The sequence below is a fragment of the Mustela lutreola genome, chromosome 1, assembly GCF_030435805.1.
Source record: "Mustela lutreola isolate mMusLut2 chromosome 1, mMusLut2.pri, whole genome shotgun sequence".
NCBI classification, from domain to species: Eukaryota; Metazoa; Chordata; class Mammalia; order Carnivora; family Mustelidae; genus Mustela; species Mustela lutreola.
In genome coordinates this window covers 251,658,277-251,680,776 of record NC_081290.1, presented here as the reverse complement: position 1 = coordinate 251,680,776, position 22,500 = coordinate 251,658,277, and the positions used below count along the sequence as shown (strand labels likewise).

The 22,500-nt window shown below is 35.9% G+C and overlaps 2 protein-coding genes across 5 annotated transcripts in view; one reads left to right on the top strand and one right to left on the bottom strand.

Annotated features, from left to right (window-relative positions):
* Window positions 1–8,628: 8,628 nt before the first annotated feature.
* Window positions 8,629–17,403, top strand: SVIP (small VCP interacting protein). Its single transcript, XM_059138501.1, has 4 exons — window positions 8,629–8,815; window positions 10,964–11,014; window positions 11,486–11,599; window positions 15,628–17,403. The coding sequence occupies exons 1-4, from the start codon at window positions 8,762–8,764 to the stop codon at window positions 15,640–15,642; spliced, it is 234 nt and encodes a 77-aa protein (XP_058994484.1). The 5' UTR covers window positions 8,629–8,761; the 3' UTR covers window positions 15,643–17,403.
* Window positions 17,404–20,548: 3,145 nt separating this feature from the next.
* GAS2 (growth arrest specific 2) overlaps window positions 20,549–22,500 on the bottom strand; it is a 126,877-nt gene continuing 124,925 nt past the window's right edge. For all 4 annotated transcript variants that reach the window (XM_059138468.1, XM_059138478.1, XM_059138458.1 and 1 more), the window contains one exon: window positions 20,549–22,353. In XM_059138468.1, coding sequence (XP_058994451.1) covers window positions 22,135–22,353 — 219 coding nt within the window. In that variant the 3' untranslated portion in view covers window positions 20,549–22,134. The remainder of the gene's footprint in view (window positions 22,354–22,500) is intronic.

Below are 22,500 nucleotides of genomic sequence, written 5' to 3'. Positions count from 1 at the left end.
ATTCTCAACAAGAAACTAGCTATTCAAATCCAATAGTACATTAAAAGGATTGTTTACCATGACCATGTGGGATTTATTCCTGGGCTGCAGGGGTGGTTCATATCCATAAATCAATCATTGTGATATACCACATTAATTCAAGAAAAGATAAGAATGATATGATCTTTTCAACAGATCAAAAAAAAAAAAAAGCATTTAACAAAATACAGCATCCTTTCTTGATAAAAACCCTTAAGATAGTAGGGATAAAAGGAAAATATCTGCACATCATAAAGGCAATATATGAAAGACCCACAGCTTATATCCTCTTCAATGGGGAAAAACTGAGAGGTTTTCCCATAAGGTCAGGAACATGACAGGGATATCCACCTATGCTCACTGTCATTCAGCATAGTACTGGAAGTCCTAGCCTCAGCAGTCAGAAAACAAAAAGAAATAGAGGGCATCCCAAACAGCAAGGAAGAAGTCAAACTTTCACTCTTTGCAGACAACATGATATTCTATGAAGAAACCTAAAAGACTCTGCCAAAAAATTGCTAGAACTTATACAGTAATTAAGCAAATTCACAGGCTATAAGATGCACAGAAGTCTGTTTCATTTTTACACATCAATAATGAAGCACCAGAAAGGAAAATTAAGGAATTGATCCTATTGACAGTTGCACCAAAAGCCAGAAGATACCTAGAAGATACCTCTTTTTAACCAAAGAGGTAAAAGATCTGTACTCTGAAAACAACAGAACACTTATGAAAGAAATTGAGAAAGGACAGAGAAATGAAAAAATATTCCATGCTCATAGATTGGAAGAACAAATACTGTTAAAATGTCTACACCACCCAAACAATCCACACATTCAATGTAATCCCTATGAAAATACCACCAGCATTTTTCACAGAACTAGAACAAAAAATTCTAAAATTTTTATGAAACCAGAATAGCCAAAGGAATTTTGAAAACGAAAACTGAAGCTAATGGCATCACAAAGCTGTAATCATCAGGACAGTATGGTACTGGCACAAAAACAGTTATGATCAATGGAACAAAATAGAGAATTCAGAAATGGACCCTCAACTATGTGGTCAACTAATCAAATAAGCAGAAAAGACTATCCAATGGAGAAAAGGTAGTCTCTATAATAAATGGTGTTGGTAAAATTGGACATCCCCATGCAGAAAAATGAAACTGGACCACTTCCTTATACCATACAGAAAAATAAACTCAAAATTAATGAAAGACCTAAGTGTAATACAGGAATCCATCAAAATCCTAGAGGGGAACACAAGCAGAAACCTCTTTGAACTCAGCCACAGCAACTTCTTACTAGACACGTCTCTGGAGACAAGGGAAACAAAAGCAAAATAAACTATTAGGACTTCCTCAAGATAAAAATGTTCTGCACAGCAAAGGAAACAATAAAACTAAAAGGCAACTTATGGAATGGGAGAAGATATTTGCAAATGACATATTCGATAAAGGGCTAGTATCCAAAATCTATAAAGAACTTATCAAATTCAACACTCCAAAAAATAAAAAAAATCCAGTTAAGAAATGGGCAGAAAACATGAACAGACATTTCTCCAAAGAAGAGATACAAATGGCTAGACACATGAAAAGATGTACATCATCACTTGGCTTCAAAGAAATACAAATCAAAACCACAATGAGATACCGCCTCACACCAGTCAAAATGACTAAAATTAAAAACTCTGGAAACAATAGATGTTGGCAAGAATGGGGAGAAAGGGGAAAACTCTTATACTGTTGGTGGGAATGCAAACTGGTATAACCCTCTGGAAAACATTATGGAGGTGCCTCAAAAAGTTAAAAATAGAACTACCCTATCACCCAGCAATTGCACTAGCAGGCATTTATCCAAAGGATACAAACATAGTGATTTGAAGGGACACATGCACGCCAGTATTTATAGCAGCATTATCAACAATAACCAAAATATGGAAAGAGTCCAGATGTCCATCAGCTAATGAAGGAAGATGTGGTGTGTATATATATATTATATTACATATAATGTGTAGTGTGTGTGTGTGTGTGTGTGTGTAACATCTGTGAGATTTATATCTATATAATGGAATATTACCATATATATATACAGTGCAATATTACTCAGCCATCAAAAAGAATGAAATCTTGCCATTTGTAATGACATGAATGGAGCTATAGTGTAGTATGCCAAGTGAAATAAGACAATCAGAGACAAATACCATACAATTTCACTCATATATGGAATTTAAGAAACAAAATCGATGAACACCATCAAGGAAGGGAAGGAAAAATAAGATAAAAACAGGGAGGGAGGGAAACCACGAGACACTTACCTATAGGAAACAAACAGAGCTGTTGGCGGGGAGGTGGGTGGGGGAATGGGGTAAATGGGTGATGGCATTATGGAGGGCACTTGTAATTAGTACTGAATGTTATATAAAAGAGATGAATCACTAAATTCTACCCATGAAACTAACAGTACACTATATGTTAACTAAAATTTAAATAAAATCTGAAAAAAAAACAAAAAATAATACAGGAAAAGAGATTTCCTTTGTTATATATTTATGACATATGTTTAAACAAAATGTTTAAAATCTTTACACAGTCCTAGGGAAGAGTTATAACTAAAGACTATGTTATATCTTATACTGCAAATAAGCTATAATGTAATTAAAATTTTCATTTAAGGTAAAATTTGAATATTGAATTAAATTTTACTTTTACATATAAAATGATAATCACATCTGTCTTTGTAAAATGCTTTCTTAATTCCATAAGTAATTTCTAACATGTAAATGCAAGTATCACAATTATTTTATATATTACTGACTACTGAATTAACAAAGATATTATATTCAGTGACTGATTTGAAGTTTCCAAAATAAAAGAAACAAAATGAACCCCATTTATTGTCTGGAGGAGTATTTCAGATCTGTACAGATCTGTTTACTCTTTGTTATCAATGTCTATTACCAAATCAAAATTCTTAGTCCTGCCAAGAAATAGAAAATTGTAACATATAATCAAAAGGAAATCAGGTCAATAGAAAGAGATCCAAAATGAAAAGAGATGACAGACTTAAACATCTATTATTCATATGTTGGTTATGCTCAGCAGTTTAAAGAAAAATGTGGCATAAATGAAAGATATTAAAAAGGACTAAATGGAACTTTTAGAACTGGAAAATACCTGAAAGTTTGAATTTCACCAAGTGACAGTATATTTGGTATAAAAAAAGAAGTCACTGAAATTTAAGATATAGTGACTATAGCAATAGAAATAGTACAAACTGAAGCAAAATGGAAAATGATTAGCTCCTTGCTGAATTGTGAGATAATATCAAGTGATCTAACATACGAATAATTAGAAATATCTGAATGTAGTAGGATGGGAGTAAAAAAAAAAAAATCCCAAAATGTTTCCAATTTGGTGAACATGAATCCCACAAATCCAGAAATTTTAATAAACACCAAGCAAGATAAAGACCAGAACTTACCAAAGTACCTGAGAGTCAAACTACTGAAAAACATCAAAAAGGGAAAGGAAACATCATGGGGGACTAGGGTATAATATCATCAGAAAACAAGTAAACCAGGATGATATCTTTAAAGGAAAAAAAAAAAAAAGTCAACTTATGTTTTATATGGAGCAAAGATATCTTTCAAAACTGAAAGGAAAAATGCAGAATATTTTCTCCAGAAAAGAAGAGCCAAAAAAAAAAGCATATCACTAGCAGACTTGCAGGATAAGTTTCTTTAGGCAGAAGGAAAATGATATCAGATAAATGTTTGGATCTTCATGAAACAATGAAGAGCTCTGGAAATGACACATATATGTGTAAATATGAAAGGATTCCAATTTTTCATTTATAAAATAATTGACTGTTTTAAGCAAAACTAACATTTTGGTGTTAATAACATGCGGTGATAAAAATATACGGCAACAATAAGGGGTGGGAGAGGGCTAATGGAAATACAATTCCTTGAAAGATTATATTTTACACAAAAAAGTATGTTGTTTGAAGGGAGACTCAGATTTTAAGGAATACATACTGTAAATACTAGAGAAACTGACTCATACACAAAGAGATATAGCTATTTGTGAAGATAAATATGGAATGCTGAAAATTCATCCAAAGAAGAAGAAGAAAAAACGGATTTGAAAATAAAACAAATGGCAAGACGATCGATCCCAAACTGATCAATAGCAACATTAAATGCAAATGGCCTAAACATTCCAACTAAAAGGAAGTAGCGAGAATTGTGAAGGATTTTCAATTTTATTTGTGCAATATAACAAGTTAGATTACCATACTTTCATAGACTCTAGCAGAAAACAAAGGATTTTGTCACTTCAAGTGCATGCTTACATTGGTTTCCTTTGACTCCCAAGTCCCATGGAGGGCAGGTAGGCCCAGGTGGATGCTGTGCATACAGTGGGTTTGTATCACAGCTAAGGAAGCCCCAATCTTCTATAAGAGGTTACTAGCAAACCTACCCAACTTTTTCTCTGGAGGAGACATAATCTCTATGATGCTAGACAGCAAACAAACCTGCTCCAGAGGAGAATATATCTTCCAAGTTTGCTTATTGTACAAACATCCTTGAAAAGACAGTCTAGGATAAAAAATATTAAAACCTTTGCTTACAAAACAGAAACATGAAAGACCCATAGAAAAATTTCTCCCAACAGACAGATACTGTCAAACTAAATTTTTGAAATGCAAAAAAGAACTACAAACTACACGAAACATATTTTGATATAAATGCTAATAGGTTTAAAAATTAAATATATAAAATGAAAACAAAAATCTTAAAACTAAAATGGCTATATTAAAAACATAAGTTGGTTGTCTGAACAAGTCATATTATTGGAGCTCGATGTACATTTTATAACGATAAAAGGTTCACACAAAATAATAATCATAAACATATGCACTCAATAACAGAGCATCAAAATATATTAAGCAAAAACTGGACTGGAAGAATTCAAAGAACAGACAAATCCACAATTATAACTGAAATATAAACATTCCTCTCTTTTTTTTTTTCTTTTTTCATTTTAAATCCTCTTTATTTCAGAACAAGCATGCATATATGTACAGAAGAGAATACTAGGGAGCCATCGCACACAGCACAGAGAGGAGAGCGCACACCCCAGTCTCACCACAGCCTGGAGGGGCCTCTACCTTGTCTACCCTGGGGCTTCCACTTCCTCCACAGAGAGCCTAGTTCTGGGCTGCCTGGGCTCCAAAGGGCAGGGAGAGAGAGAGAGTGGGGCCGGGGGGCGGGGGACAGGGCGGGTTGGCCTCTTCCTGGGACCCTGACCTAGAGGCAGCTTATTCCAGGACAGCACTAGGGCAAACTGCCTCTCTTAGGAGCTAAGGGGGGTGGGAAATGGCCCAGGGGCACATTCTGTTTCCCTTGGGTCTGTGGTACTATGCCAGCCAACCCTGCCATGTCCTCTCTGATCTATGGCTGAGGCCCCAGGCAGGGGAGCAGAGGCGTGGGCCCATGGGGGTGGGGGGTTGTGAGGGTGGCACTGGGGGGGCAGGAGTGGGCGTGGAGCTGATGACTCTCTGAGTCTCCCCTGATGGGACTGCTTTTTGCTCAGGATCATGGATCATACCCTAAGAGTCTGGGCCTAATCGTCTCCTCACAGTGCACACATTGGCATCTGAGGGTAGAATTTGAAACCTCCAAATGGAAATAGATCCTCTTCTAGAGGACCTGAGGGTTATTGCAATGTAGCTTAAAGGAGCCCGGACTGATATTAGTTTTAAAACGATCACCCCTGGAAAGATCCTGGTGTGGGCCTTCAGCCCATTGATAAAAATTACAAGACATAAAAATCATTTGATTGCCACATATGTCTCTAGATAGTGTTTAACTAACTCATAGTGTTTCTAACTCATCTTAGAAATAGATGAGAAAATTAAATGACATTACCAGCCAATTACCTTACTGATATTTAAAGAATACCCCAACATAAACAGAACACATATACTTTTAAAGTACACCATGAGACAATAAAATAGACCACCTACTGGGCCATAAAGTAACTCCAGGTGGATTTCATAGGATTGAAGTGATAATATGTACTTTGGTCACAGACACACACACACAATCAAAAAAAGGTTTTAGAACTAATTATAGAATATAAACTTTCCATAAAGTAAACAAAAGATATTAACTATTTCTAAAAAGATATTCAAATAGCCAAGATGTACATGAAAATGTGGTAAATTCAAATTAATACCACTCTACACCCATTTGAATTAGTGAAACTTAAAAAGCTGATGGTACCAAAAAAAAAAAAAAAAAAAAAAAAGCTGCCAGTACCAACTTTGGCTAGAATAAGAAGCAATTGGTACTTTCTTACTTACATCATTGCTATAGAAATGGCAAAAGCACCATAACTTACAAAAAAAAAAAAATTCCTAACAGTTTTCCATACATGTGAAATATGACCCAGTTATTCCACTCAGTTGTTCATTGAAGCGAAATAAACATGTTCAAAGAATTGTACATGACCATATAGAGCTTTGTTCATAACAGCCTGAAAGTGCAAACAGCCCATTAAGTCCACAGATAGAAAAACTGATTTTTCAAATGTTGTATATCAGCCACGTGGGTGGCTCAGTTGGTTAAGCACTGGCTTTTGATTTAGGCTTAGGTCATGATTTTGGAGTTATGGGATCCAGCCCCGCACTGAGCCCTGTGCTCAGCATGGAGTCTGCTTGGGATTCTCTCTCTTCCTCTCCCTCCCCCTACCTCTCCGCTCCCCCATCTCCCTACCCCCACCTCCCCGCTCCCATTCTCTCTCCCTCAAGTAAATTTAAAAAAAAAATCTTCAAAGAAAACTAAAAATAAAATGTATAGTTACTTATCTGATGAGCATGGAGTATTGTACAGAATTGCCAAATCACTATATTGTACATTATAGAAACCAATACTGTTTGTTAATACGCTGGCTTTAGGAACTTACACACAATTACACAGATGAACTTTAAAAACTTTATTTTAATGGAAAGATAAAGCACATATGATATTCCATTTATCTGGAACTCTAGAAATATAATCAACCTATAGAGATAGAAAGCAATCAATGTTTATGGAAAATGGGAATATATGGGGAAATAATGGGAAATAAATAAATGGGAAAATATCCCATGTTCAAAGATCAGCATTAATATTGTTAAAATGTCCATACGACCAAAAACAATCTACAGATACAATGCAATCCCTATCAAAATTTCAATGTCATTTTTCACAGAAATAGAAAAACATCCTAAAATTTGTATAGAACCACGAAGAATATGAATTGCCAATGCAATCTTAAGAACAAGGCTAGAATCATCACATTTTCTAATTTCAAACTATATTACCAAGCGTTTAGAATCAAAGCAGTTCCGTTTGGCATAAAAAACAGACATAAACATCAATGGAGCAGAATAGAAAGCCAGAGAGATAAATCCACATACATATGTCCAGTTAATTTTTGACAAAGGATCCTAGAAGACACAATGGGAAAAGAGTAGCCTCTTCAAGAAATGGTGTTGGAAAAACTTCACAGCCACATGCAAAAGAACAAAAATGGACTTCTTAACACCATACACAAAAATCAAGTCAAATGGATTGAAAACTTGAACATAAGTCCTGAAACCATAAAACTAGAAGAAAGCATAAGCAGTAAGCTCCTTGACATTGGTCTTAGTGATATTTTGGATTTGACAACAAGAGCAAAAATAAACAAGTGGGGCTATATCAAACTCAAAAACCTTCTGCACAGCAAAGGAAACTACAAACAAAATGAAAAGGCTACCGATGGAATGGGAGAAAATATTTGTAAATTACGTATCCAATAATGGGTTAATATCTAAAATATACAAGTAAATCCTACAACTCAAGAGTAAAAAAACAAATGACCAATTTTTAAAAATGGGCAAAGAACCAACATGTGAACGGCCAACAGGTCCATGAAATGGTGCTCAACATCAATTATCAGGGAAATGCAAATCAAAACCACAATGAGGTATCAGGTCACACCTGTTATGATGTCTATTTCCAAAAAGACGAGATAATTGCTGGCAAGGATGTGGAGAAAAGGGAACCCTATGCGCTCTTGCTGGAACTGTCAACTGGTAAAGCCACCATGGAAAATATGGGGAATCCTTAGAAACTAACATTAAATCTACCATATATATGATTCAGGAATTCCATTTTGGGGTATAAGGTCAAAAGGAAGAGATCATTATCATAATAAGATGTCTGTAACCCCATGTTCATTGCAGTTATTACAATAGCAACGTAGGAAAACAACTTAATGTGTCCACTGACAAATGAATATAAATACAATACGGTATATCGATTTCTCTCTCCCCATCTCTCTCTCTGCCCCAAAGCAGCAGGCTTTTCCTCACAGGGAGGCCTTTGCCTGCCTGGGACCGGCCAGGCGCTGTAGGGCTGGGCTGGGCAGGGCTGGATGTCCTGGGAAGTCTCCTCTTGAGGGAGGTGGTGCGAGGCAGGGGCGGGGCGGAGAGACGAAGGGGGCGGAGCCTCGGAAGGGGGTGGAGCGGGGAGGAGCCGGGGGCGGGGCGGGGCGTTGCCGCAGAGGGGCGGGGCGGAGCGGAGCCGACGCGCCTGTCCCGGGTGGGGGCGGGACGAGCGCTGCGAACCTGGGAAGCCTGTCTGACCGCGCAGTTGGCACTGCCGGGTCTGGGGCGGGCCCAGAAGAGGACCCCCAGCCGCGCTCCCGATGGGGCTGTGCTTTCCCTGTCCGGGGGAGACCGCGCCTCCCTCGCCGGACCTGGTGAGTAAGGCCCCGTCCCCATGTCCCTCGGTTCCCGTGGGGCCGACCCGCGCCGCGCGCACCTGTTCTCCCGAGAGGCGCGCCAGGAGGCCCCGAGCTGTGGGCACCGGGGCCGTTGGAAGCGGGGGCGCGGGCTGGAGAGCTGGCCGCGGGTGGGTGTCTGGTGGCGAAGACGTGTGTGGGGACGCGCTCCCAGGGACTTCGGGTCAGGCGGCGGGACCTGAGCCGCCGCCGCCGCCGCCTCCGAGCCGCTCTCTCCACTTCCGTTACAAAAAATTGCCCGCAGGCGGCACCGCGGTGTTTACCTTTCGCAGACTTGGGCAAAATCGGGAGCTCGTAAGACGCAGGCGTGCGCGGACCGTGCGGTGCGCGGGCCGTTCTTGGCGGTGCGGTGCGGTGCTGGAGTCGGGGTGCGGAAAGAGCTCTTCTCGTCGACTCCCGGCGTGCTTGATCTTCTAGGAGATGTGCGTTTTCCTCTGTCTGTACCAACTGTTCAAAGAAGGTGCTCAATAAAGGCTCTTACGCTCCTCCTGTGCTTCATTGGATATCGTAGTAATCGATGATTTCGCGTTACTATTTCTCTCTCTCTTTCAAGTTCTTCCTTTTAAAAGAATACGGATGTTACATGGTAAAGGGGGTACAATTTGTAATCCATGTTTGGCCAATAAAAGGGCCGGGTGCCCACTGTTTTTAAGTTACTTAAATTAGAATTTTTAGATAAATTTTAGATTAAAAAATACATTTTTAAAAAATAGATGTGCCTCATGTAATATTTGGGACGCACTTACACTAAAAATTAGTCATTGTCTAGATGAAATTCCTACTTAAGTAGGTGGTGAGTGGTACAATCCATATATACTTTTTGTAGCTTTCTATTTACAACAGTGTCTTTACATTAATAGTCCTTACAGGTTGTTGATAACAGAAAAGCTAAATTCCTCTGTTCTCCTATCTGAAAATTCTCTGAAGGAACTGAGTTGTTTAGGGAAGTACATGAACTCTTCAACCATTTGATTATGGGTACTGAAAATGACCTGGAAGTCGATGTGGGAAAATTTACCTGGTCGTTCTTGTATGGTTATTTTTAAATGTTGTTAACTTTGTTTATATGGCTGTTAGTAAAATACCAATATACTAGCATTTGTTAAGCCCTGCCCCTCGTCGCCACAGATAAACACATGGCTCACTACTTGAATGTCACTTTATCTTTGGAGCTTATTGGGGACCACCCTAACTAAAATAGATCCCCTACTACACCACCCACTCATCCTTCCATTTCTTATCCACCGTACTCATCTTTATATTTTCTGGAAGCACTTACTACTCTTTAACAGACATGTATTTACTTGATTATATTTACCTGAGTCCCCCTCATAGGAATGTAAGTTCCATGCCTATGGAAATGTTTGTCTGTGTTTTTTTCATTGCTGCAACCTCAGCACCTAAGAAAAGTTCCTGAGGCATGATAACTGCTCAGTAACTATTTGTCCAGTGGATGAATGAATGTATGTATTGTGGTATGAAAAACAAAGGAGCTATTAACACAGCTGCCAAGAGAATTGTTTACTGTCTTATGTATTTAAAGAATTTATAACTTATAATTGTTAATAGTAGCAATACGTGGTATAAAAGTAGTATCCACTGTTTCCCAACATGGAGCAGTACCTCTTACAAATTCCCTTCGGGGCTTCATGTCCTACACAATGAGATTAGCCCATTTCATTCATGAACATTTCCTGAAAATACCAGCCTACTTCAAACCACTTATTTCCTTCCTTCGCCTTATTAAATGTCATTTGTTGTATTATTGCCCTGACTAGCTTGTAAGACCTTTAAAAAAAAAAAAAAAAGCAAATGAATTATTTTATAGGCTAACCTGAATATATATATATATATATATATGCATATGTAATATATATTATGTATATGTGTCTTATCTTGTGCTTATTTGAAGACCTATCAATTAGAAGAATGAAATTCAGGAAGTTAAGTATTTCACAAACATTGTAAATAGTGGCAGTCTTAGTGGGACATTTTGAACAAATACTAAATATTTTTGTAAATCAGTTATATTATCTTTAAGATATAAATTATCCATGATAATGTTTCATTTTATTTTAAAACATTTTTTTGACATGTTTTCTTTAGGAAGAGAAAAGAGCAAAGCTCGCAGAGGCTGCAGAGAGAAGACAGAAAGAGGTAAGAGTAGAAATAAAATTCTGCTCATGTAGATAATTGGGTACTTCATTCTATTTATTACTAGCATTGCTAAAGAAAATGGTGTCTGATAACCTGTAAATTTACATGTAATCATTTTTCAAAATGATCTCTATATTTCTATAGGTCATATTAATGCATTTATATCATTTAATGCATGAAAATTATAGATGTCTTCCGTAATGTGAGATGCCCCTTTAATAACTTTCTTCCTTGGGATTATATGATGATGCCTTATAAAACACTGACACATGAGAAATTTAGGGAAAAAATACCCAATGAAGAAATGATAATATGTTTTATATAAAGCTGTTATAGAAATAGTCTTCTTCTTTATAACCAAAGATAAAACCCGTCACCTCCAAAGAAAAACCAAAAAAGCAACAAACACCTTTTGGATACTGAATACTGATTTTTGTTGTTTTTCTGTACCACTTAATACATTTTCTAAAGGCTGCATCTCGGGGCATTCTGGATGTTCGGTCTGTGGAAGAAAAGAGAAAGAAAAAGGAAAAACTAGAAAAACAAATGGCTGAATCCAGGCCCCCACCAGAAGGTGGACTTAGGGTAAGTATTAAAATTTACTAAAGGTTTAATTTACCTGGAGTTTTTAAAACCTTCAGTAATAGTCTATTGAGTAATTCCCTCTTGCAATAGATTATCAGGAAGTTTTGAATAAATTTAAAAGCATGAAAAGTAGAGATTGGGAGAAGTGCCAATTTATTTGGACATTCCAACATTTATTGTAATAGATTTGCCTTCTTTTTCCCAAAAGGAAAATAGATTGTTTTTCCAGATTATCTTGACACTACATCTTAGTACTTTATATTGATATAATTAATGCTAATATATCAGAAACTTAATATGAAGAGTATAACGAAGAACATAAAAATCACCTCAATTCTGTGTCATTTTGACAGACATCATTTCTAATATCCATTTATTCATTAATCTTATTAAATTGGATTACACTATGGATTCTCTTTTTTATATATAACCTATATTTTTTTACTCAGTGATTTGAGGTTTTTGAGTTTTCTATTATCAGTCATTATCATGGTTAAGTAAATTGGACAGTAGGGTGTACGGGAGGGTGGGGCATGTAATACATGTACCTCGTGCCTCCCAATGTAGCAATTGCAGTTCTTGACACTGGAAATATAATGATGGACAAGTTAAACAGGTCCCAGAACTTGGGGATCTTTATTGTCTGCCAAACTATTAAGTTTTATTTTACACACTAAAGTTCAAGAAAATATTTGTTCAGATATTAAGATTTTATTCCTTGATCCATTTTTAAAGAAAATAAATTTCTAAAGTATACTTGTGAAAATCAATATCCTGAATTTTAGTTGTTTATATTGAACTTGTCAATGATTTATTAGCACTTACTTTGCTGATTTACTATCTTCTCAATGGTTTGCTTTTTTTAAAATTTTATTTTATTTTTTTAAATCTAGTTAATATACAATGTTGCCTCAGTTTCAGGTGTACCGCATAGTAATGCAACTTCTCGATGCATTTTGCTATGCTCACTTCAAATGTAGCTACCCTATCACCATACAACCCTATGACAATACTACTGACTTTATTTTTTCTCCTAAAACTATATCTGTAAATACATACATGTATATATCCTCCTAACCTGTGGAGCAGGCCACTTAGGAGCCTCTTGATCAGAGGTGATTCTGGCTCAGTGCTATAACACAGAAATAAGATTTATCTGTGTGTGTTTCATCATTGTATATTCATCTAATTTTTTTAATAAGTTAAATTACTAGAAAACAAATTCCTTATCATTAACTTTTAACAATGTATAGATTAATTGGTTTCAGTGGTAAGGTAAATAACTGTGACCATTGTGCTTATATTTTTTAATATACTTCTACAATAGAGTAGAATAAATCCACCATAAAGTGAAATAGTTGGTTGATACAAAGTCAAATATTTATCAGAAGTATAGAAGTTTAATTATTCTACTGAGATATAGGTCTCTGCTACTAGGTTTACTTTATGGAAGTTTCTCAAAAACAAAAAAATTATGAAAAATTGTAGGACTGGAAATGATGCTGAGGTACTGAGCAGCAATTAAAATCACATACAGGGTTATAAGAAAACGATACTTACCTATAGCCAGAGTTAAGAAGGTACTTATTTGACATATTCTAACCTAACCAGTTTCACATCAGCTTTTAAACTCTGGGAAAGAAAGAACCTTTCTGAATTAAACTTGAAGCATAGCCTGAAACCTATACGTTAAAAATAAATTGGGCCATGTACTGCTTCTGGTCCCTTCAGAAGTGCTCAGAATTAGAATCATCCCAATTTTAAATTAAGTACCTGTTTTTCTTTGTGTACTGTTCTTACAAGAGAGCTCTTTGGTTCTGTTAATAAAAATCACCCTCAAGGCCATCAAAGTTGGACAGTCACTCATTCTGATAAACCACAACTGTTGCATACTGTGTCATTTTCCTTTAGAATATTCCTAAGCACTTCTACCATAAATACATTAGCTTTAAGGGACATACTCCTTTCTCCTTGACCATCTATGTAGATCATCAAAAGCATACAGTGAAGTTCAAAATCCATTTTTAGAGGCTCAGAACTAACAGAAGGGGGGACATAAGGCAGAGTATGACTTTAATTTTCAACCCTTCTTAGCCTAGTGTCCTGTAAAGACTGCTGCCAGGCCTGTTCTACGACTGGCCTGGAGTGTTGTATTATGTAGCTAGATTCTTCCTAACCAGACTCCATAGTATGAAGAAAACACTACATCTTCATCTCCTGACTAGCTCTGCCTAGGATAATTGGCATTGGCAATGCTCACTATCTTCTGGAAAGGCAGCTTTTTTTTTTACCTTTTTAATTTCTTTGTATTGATATACAGTACATTAGTTTCAGGTATACAACATAGTGATCAACAAATCCATACATTATGCTATACTCATAAGTGTAGCTCCATCTTTCATAACCCTGTTACAGTACCATTGACTGTATTCTCCAAGCTATACCCTCTTTCCTCATGACTTATTCATTCCATAAGTGGAAATCTGTATCTCCCACTACCCTTCACCCATTTTGCCCATCCTCCCACGAGCAACCATCAGTTTGTTCTCTGTATTTATGACTCTGCTTCTGCTTTTTAAAATTTTTTTTTTGTTTTTTAGATTCCACATGTAATTGAGATCATATGGTATTTTTATTTTTCTGACTTATTTCACTTAGCTTAATACCCTTTCATTCCAGCCATGTTGTTGCAAATGGCAAGACCTCATCCTTTTTTTAATGGCTGAGTAATACTCCCTATTGTGTGTGTGTGGGGGGGCACACACAGCACACCTTCTTTATCCATTCATCTATTGATGGCCACTTAGATTACTTCCATATCTTGGTTATTGTAAAGAATGTTGTGATAAACATACAGGTACATAGATCTCTTCAGATTAGTGTTTTCATTTTCTTTGGGTAAATAGCCAGTAGTGGAAATACCAGATCAAACAATATTTCTATTTTTAATTTTTGAGGATTGTGCCCCCATACTGTCTTCCATAGTGGCAACGCAGCCTTATTTTAAGAAGTGAGTGTGGTGCTGACATCTGGGTGCACACTAATCTCAGTACAGGATATAACAGTACAGGAGTAGTGCATGTGCTTTCATGCAGTGGCTTTCAACCCTAGCCGTGTGGTGGGAACTAAGGAGGAACTTTCTAAAAAGATTGACCCTTGGGTCCCACCTCATACCAATCAGAATCTCGGAAAGTGCGAGAGTAGAATTTAGTCATCAAGACGTTCTTAAGCTCCTCAACCTAATGCCAACTCTAGTGTTTTTAACACTAGTCTTCAGAGATACATTGTGGGAAATAAAGTCCCAGGCTAAAAATGAAACAAAAAAATTTAAATCCTGGATCCTATATTGTACACTGAATCCTTTTTTTAGAAATTAAAAAAAAAAGGCACAGTGTTCAAGTCTCTAAGAAGTCCTAAAATAAACAAAAGCATCTTTACTTGGATTAACCCTGAACTTTCAAAACTGAAATACAGATATTTAAAAGAATATGTAACACCCAGTAAAATTCCTTGGATGTACATGAAAACCACTCCTCAAGAGACTGGTAAATACCTGGTACCATCCCAGTAGCTTTTTCCAGAATTTACTACTGCAGATTTTATAGAGTTGCTTGAACAGAACAACAAAGTTTCTCAAGTCAAGCAAGGAAAGAACTTGGACAAACCATTACTTAATTTCTGCAAGTTCTTAGTTCCCCGCCTCAAACAGGAATTCCTCTGTTTTTATTGTATTGATTTCATTGTTTTTATTTTGTGATGTTTTATTTTTTTCTTGAACTAATTATTAGATATTTGGGATTTAACTACCCATTAATCTGCCCAGATATTTTGTTTCACTTCTTCGTGTTTTTAAACAATTATGTATCTTATTTTAGATGTTTGACCATAATGGAAAATTATACTTATCACTACTATGCACAGAAATCATTTTGCATTTGTATAGCCCACATTCCTATTTTTGTTCACAAGGATATTTTAACATAACTTTAAATAAAATTTACTTTTCTCCATATATTTTTCTTTTCTAGTGGACAGTTTCATAAGCATAACATGGGTGGAAAAGTCTATTGCCAATAACGAATATCTGCAATCAAGTGGACGTCCTCAGCTTACTTTCTTCTCTTTGAATAAATCAAGATTCAGACTTTGCAATTTTAGTGCCATTAAATGCAGTCAGTACTTTTCAATATTGATATACTGAAAATGCTTTTGATGTTCAAATTTAGAAAATGCCAGACCTTTCATTAAATACTTATTTTCTTATAATTGCTCTTCTGCAGACAGTAGGCGATTTGCCCTTATTTAGTAGTTAAAACAGGGACCTAAATAGTGAATAAATATATATCGCATGTAAAAAGTCTGCCTACACCTCAGACATTAAAGTTTGCTATTGTATTTTCTCTCCTTTATAAAATGACCTTGCAATCTATAGTTTTCTGCTTAATCTTGTATCTCTTTTTATTTCATTATTTATGAAGGCTTTTGCTTAAACATATGGACTTCGTGCCTTTAAACAGTTCATCAGGGAAAATTTTGAAAAATCATTTGAAGGGCTTATGTGAAGGAACACTATAAATTTTTATAACTTACTAAGTAATATTTGTAGAAAATTATGAATTTCTCCTAATTTATTTTCTATTTCTGTGGCTTATAAAATTAATATATGGTGTTTTACATTGCAATAAAGTGTTTTTTTGCTTGCTGAATTTAAAATTATATATTAGTAGTGCCATCAGAGGGCAGTGATGGACTATTCTGCAATATCAGATTCAGCTCTAAAGATCTTTGTGGTAACTGAGTGAGTTAAACTAAGAATCTGGATGGGCTATACTGAGTAGCAATATATTTTTCCAAATTTCACAGATGTTTTTATTCTTTAGTATTTATTAAAGAATGATCATAAGATTTGTACAGATGTGAAATTGCCAATACAAACATGAATGTATGAAATAGAAACATGTCAGTACTGTATTTTAAAAGGTCTACTTTAAGCATAAAATACTATGAGGTTAATTCTGTGGGATTCAGAGTCATAAAATTTTCACGTTTGTGTTTATTAGAAACATGAGTTTATAGTATTTCTGTTTTTTGAGTTTTCCTTCCTTGTGTATAATAAGCTAAAATACAAGAATTTCTCTATCTTTTAATTTGTTTGCTCTTTTGGATGACAGGGCCACAATCCGAGCCCTAAATTAAAATTCATATATAGTAAGTACCAATAGGGATTATAAATGAAATAGACCAGCTCATTGATCTACAGAAAGAATCTGAGCCGTTATTGTGCTCATCCCTCCCACAAGGCTCACATTATATAGCAGTATATTGTATATGTTAATTTTAAAGAGATCGAACTATGGTGTAAGTCTCTTGACTCTTGTTTGGAAAAATTACTTTTTCTATTATGTATAGAATAGTTTGTGAATATCCAGTCAAGACATATATTTAAACAGGCTCAATTTTCTTCATCCTTTAGAATATTAGTGGTACTTTTGTTCACAAAGGATAGTGAAATCATTAAACTTTATTTTAGAAATAAAATTCTTGACTTTATGAACATGATTGATTTTTCCAAGGCAGAAAGGAAGAAAGATCCTCAATAACTGAATATAGAACCAAATCATATTATCCTTGAACTGTGCAAATCCTTCATTCTGCTTTAATATATAAAGAACAATTTTATCTGTACTACCTTAAGAATTACAATTTGGGTTGGTGTAAACAAAGGTTTATATCCAGGGGATAATGCCCTATTTCTAATAGAGTTTATATCCAAATAGCATGTTTATTTACTTTTGAACCATGAATGTATGTTGGTGTTTTGCCTTCTGGGAACAATGGGATATGCTGCTCTAGCCAGTCATGCATGGCTTGCTTCCGTGGGTTTAATTCGCGTTCCCCAAAACCATAACGGAAGCATCGGCTAAGGCGTGATACTAAAATGCTAAGAATAGTTTTAGGAAGGGGAAGGGAAAAGAGGAGATGAGATGCTTGATAGAAAACCAGTAAGTGACTACTAAAAAAAAAAAAAATTGTACCTATACATCCAAGCATCTCCCTCATCAAGTTATGAATCAGTTCCTGATGGGAATCTTAACTTGGAGCCAATTTCCCATAAATCATCATTTAAATAGGAAAATATAGTAAAATGCTTAGTATGTGACCCAAACCCTCCAAAAAATTACTAAAATATAACTGAAACAGTAAAATGCATATATATTAACTATCATGTTCAGATGTAAAAAAGCTAAAACTATGGCTTCTTAATTCTGATCATCAAGCTAACAAGAGTGGTAACAAAAAGCTGTATATCATCACACAGCCCCTTTGTTGACATGCTGCATGTTGTTTTATTTTATTTTTTTTTTTTTTTAAAGATTTTATTTATTTATTTGACAGAGAGAGATCACAAGTAAGCAGAGAGGCAGGCAGAGAGAGAGAGAGAGAGAGGGAAGCAGGCTCCCTGCTGAGCAGAGAGCCCGATGCGGGACTCGATCCCAGGACCCTGAGATCATGACCTGAGCCGAAGGCAGCGGCTTAACCCACTGAGCCACCCAGGCGCCCCTGCATGTTGTTTTAAAACATCTATACGTGCTACTATAGTTCCACCGATTGTATTTGGGATGTAATTAATAGTTTTCACACACATGGTTTGTTATAAATTCTGTATTGCCTTATGCGGACACAAATATACATTTTTCCTATATAAAAATTGACTTTGTCCTTTAACAAGTTTTTTTTTTTAAGATTTTATTAATTTGACAGAGATCACAAGCTGGCAGAGAGGCAGGCAGAGATCCCAATGCAGGGCTCGATCCCAGGACCCTGGGATCATGACCTGAGCCGAAGGGAGAGGTTCTAACCCACTGAGCCACCCGGGTTCCCTCTTTAACAAGTTTCATCTTCACTACGTATTAAATAATTAGAAGTTAGGTGAATGGTTAGGGAAACCATAACCCTTTCATCTCTTTGGGATGAACGAGAACAACAGAGCTAATGGCTGTTTGGTATGTTCATAAAATCTCTGAATTTATAGCTAGGCATGGTTCTTTTTCTATACTCCAAAGGAGAGATGATATTGTTAGTTTCCTGTTTTCATAGAGAAATAGCAAAATAATACAAAGTGTCTAGCTTTCCTCCTTGGTACCCCAGGAGAATTGACATCAGCTTTGAATTTTCCTTTTCTCCTCCAACAGTTCAATGTGTTTATCTTTGCTAAGAATTATTCTACGCCCTTAGAAGAAAAAGTAACTTGTCAGTTTTTGTTTCGAGTAATATCTGAGTAAATAGGTCAGTAAGCCGAGAGGTAGGTAGCTAGGCATCTCTCTCTGTGTTGACATTTAAGGTGTGCGGTGTTTTTTTTTAACATTTTCAAACAAGCATCTCAAATCCCCATGACTATCGCATGTGCTTTAAGTTGACGCAAATGTGGCTCCATAGCCATTTTCTTTGATTTTCTCAAAAGCCACTTAGAAGGCATTTGTATATTTCACAAATTTTGAACAAGTTTTGGGTTGATTCAGAGAAGTTTGTTCCAACAACTCAGTTTAAATTTCTCATATGACATAACCTTTTTATTATCCTGTTCTCCTTGTTCTAGATATGTCTCATTTTGCAAATATTGCCTCTAAATAGGATTATTATGGCCTGAGAACTGAAAATTCATAAATTACTTGACCTGGATATTATACTTTATTATATCTTTGATCACACTGCCTATTCTTATAGCACCATACTTAAGTTTCAAATTAATCCCTTCTAGTTACATTTTTGCAAGTACTTCGAATATAATCTCAAATGGACCTAATTAGTTTTGCACACAGATTAACCCTTTCTAAGCTATTTTTCTGAAATCGGTTTTGTCACAAGTCAGAAGTCACGTTATCCTAACTCCTTACTCTATACCTACTTCCTAAGATGTATTTTCTCATTCTACATTTCTCAGATAGCTAGGGTATAAATAACAGACATACTTAAAATAGGTTAAATAGGTTAAAAAATACCAAGCATCTCATGCAGACAATCCTTAAATAGCTACACACAAATTTGTAGAACTAAGGAGTTTAGAAAGGTTCCAGAATACTAAACCAATATATGAAAATGTCATTACTATTTCTATGTGCAAATAATAAATAATCTGAAAATTAAGAAATAATTTCAATGATAGTATCATCACATAGAAGAAAATACTTGGGAAAAAGAAGTAAAAGATTTGAACTAAAACCTATAAAACACAGTTGAGAAGTTAGAAAAAAAATCTAAATGGTTGACACCATTGCATATTTATGGCAAAAGGTATCTTGCAAATGTAATTCAGTTAATGCCCTTAAAATGGGAGATTATATTGTATTATCTGGATGGATTAAATCTAATCACATGGATCCTTAAAAGCAGAAAATCTTTCCAACCTGTGGTTCCAAAGAGATGTGAATAAAGTAGTATCGTTGAGATACTATATTGCTGGCTTTGAAGACAGAGGAAAGACATGAGCCAAGGAAATCAGGCAGCCTCTGTAAAGCGGAAAAAGCAAAGGGATTCTCTCCTAGGCCCCTGCTGACACCTTGATTTTAGGCCAGCCACACCATCTCAAATTTCTGACCTATGAAACTATAACAATAAATTTGTGTTGTTTAAGCTACTAAGTTTCCGGTAATTTGGCACATTAGCATAGAAAACAAAATAAATGATTTTTTTTAACCTATACATTTTTAAACTAAATTAATGAAATTAATTTTAATTCTTAAAGATATAGATATAGGGGTGCCTGGGTGGCTCAGTGAATTAAAGCTTCTGCCTTCGGATCAGGTCATGATCCCAGGATCCTGGAATTGAGCCCTGCATCAGGCTCTCTGCTCAGAAGGGAGCTTGCTTTCCCCACCCCACACCCCACCCCTGCCTGCCTCTCTGCCTACCTGATCTCTGTCAAATAAATAAATAAAATCTAAACAAACAAACAAAAAAAGACATAGGTTTATTTATGGAAAAAGGTAAGCACTGGAGAAAGTTTTGTTGAAAACATTATTGTAGATACAGAGAAATTCAATGCTCATATTAGTTTAGGAACATAAAAATCAAATCAATGTATTTTAAAATATACTACAATTATTACTGTTCCAAGGGGATTTTATTTCTGACAAAACTTTTAATTTTTTTTTCCCCCAGAACAATTACCACCATTTCCAGTACCACCAAATTATACAATGCCTGTTGTTTAAAAACTTCACAAATAACAGGTTGTATACACTTTGACTAAATCAGTCATGTGACAAACGCTTCCTCCCTGACTTACTGGAGCAAGAAAGGTGGATTTTTTGTTGTTGTTGAAAAATGAAGGAATGACAAATTAATTCTGCCTATACTTAAGATACTCAAGATAGCACTTAAGGGATTACCTATGATAATATCTAGGTTATCTGCCCAGGGGAACAAACAATGCCATCACCCAGCTGCCCAAAGTGAAGAAGCACTAGCTAGCCCTAATTTGACCCTTCCTAGAACTCTCCGGGAAAGTCGCCACTTGAAGATAATCTTTATTTCGGAATGAAGCATCGATATAGAGACAGGTAATTTTTTTTTAATTTATCTTTTTAATTCTTGAATCAGTGAGGACAATAGTTTGCTGCTTATGGGTATGAAACAGCCCTGTCCTAGGTATACAAGGGTATACATGAGTCTGTAACAACATAAGCTACAGTATACTTACTTTACTAGACAGCATAGCAAAGTAGGATTAACTAAAGATATATTTTCATAAGAAAATGCTTTAAAATAACATGAAGTCAATGAACACTTGACTGTACAATTTACTGTCAAAATATAAACGTATGTCAGCTTATGTGTGTGAATTACACTAAGTCAGTCTCAACACCGCCATGTGCTTAGGAATGTATGAAATACTTCATAAGCGATCTTCTAAAGGGTGTACTGAAAACTTCCAAAAGTACCCCAGATATTTGGTCATAGATAAGGAATAAACTTTAAGGCATCTTCCAAGCGAATGTAAACTTTTCTAAAGTGGCCTTTCCAGTAAAGTATTACTGTTGTGAACGCTCTGCACTTATTCATGGTGTGATTGAAGATTTTTTAGTACGTATTATCACACTAATTGTCACCTTTTTAAAATTTGGCTTAAAAAGCCTGCAATTATAAAAGTGTCTGGGGTGCTTTTTGTAGACATAAGGCAGGCACTTCCTGTTGACTGATCTAGAAATCCTAAATATTTTCTTCTAAGAGCAGTTTTTATCTCTAGCTAGGATTGTATTTCTAACATGTACTAAATACTGTGTTCACATACTGAAAAATAATAATTTGCCTACAATTTTTCTAATTTAAATCTGAGTTTAGAATTTAATTGGTCATTTTCTACAGAAGCAACAAAATAAATAGTGCTACTCTGAACATTTTTCAATAGTAATGACATTTTTCTGTCTGTTACTCCTTTTTTCAAAGTAATTTTCAGAGCGTGTGGACTAAACTGACTACACTGGAGAAGTGGGTACAGGCCATTATGAGAGTCCCCTTATCGCGACCAACTAGTTTCATTTAATCTCCTTCTTAGCCTTATAATTGGCAGAGACCACCAGGTAATTATCTGGATTCATGTCCTTAAGGGTTGGAGATTTGCTCTGGATGGGGGATGTTTTGCCATCGACACGGGAGATCTGCAGCATCCGGCAGGGGTCATGTTTCAACAAATACCCTGCAAAAGTTTCCCATCCTCCTCCTACACGGACCATGACATGTTTGTTGTGCAGCATCTGAAATGAAAGAAGAGCAAAAGGATTACGTTCTGAGAATTCTTACAGTATCTCAAATCCACCTTCATTTCTACCCCTGTTACTGTTTTTTGTCTGTCTTGTTTTTCATGCCCCATTGTTTTCCTACTTGGTGCCCAGCCTCTGAGT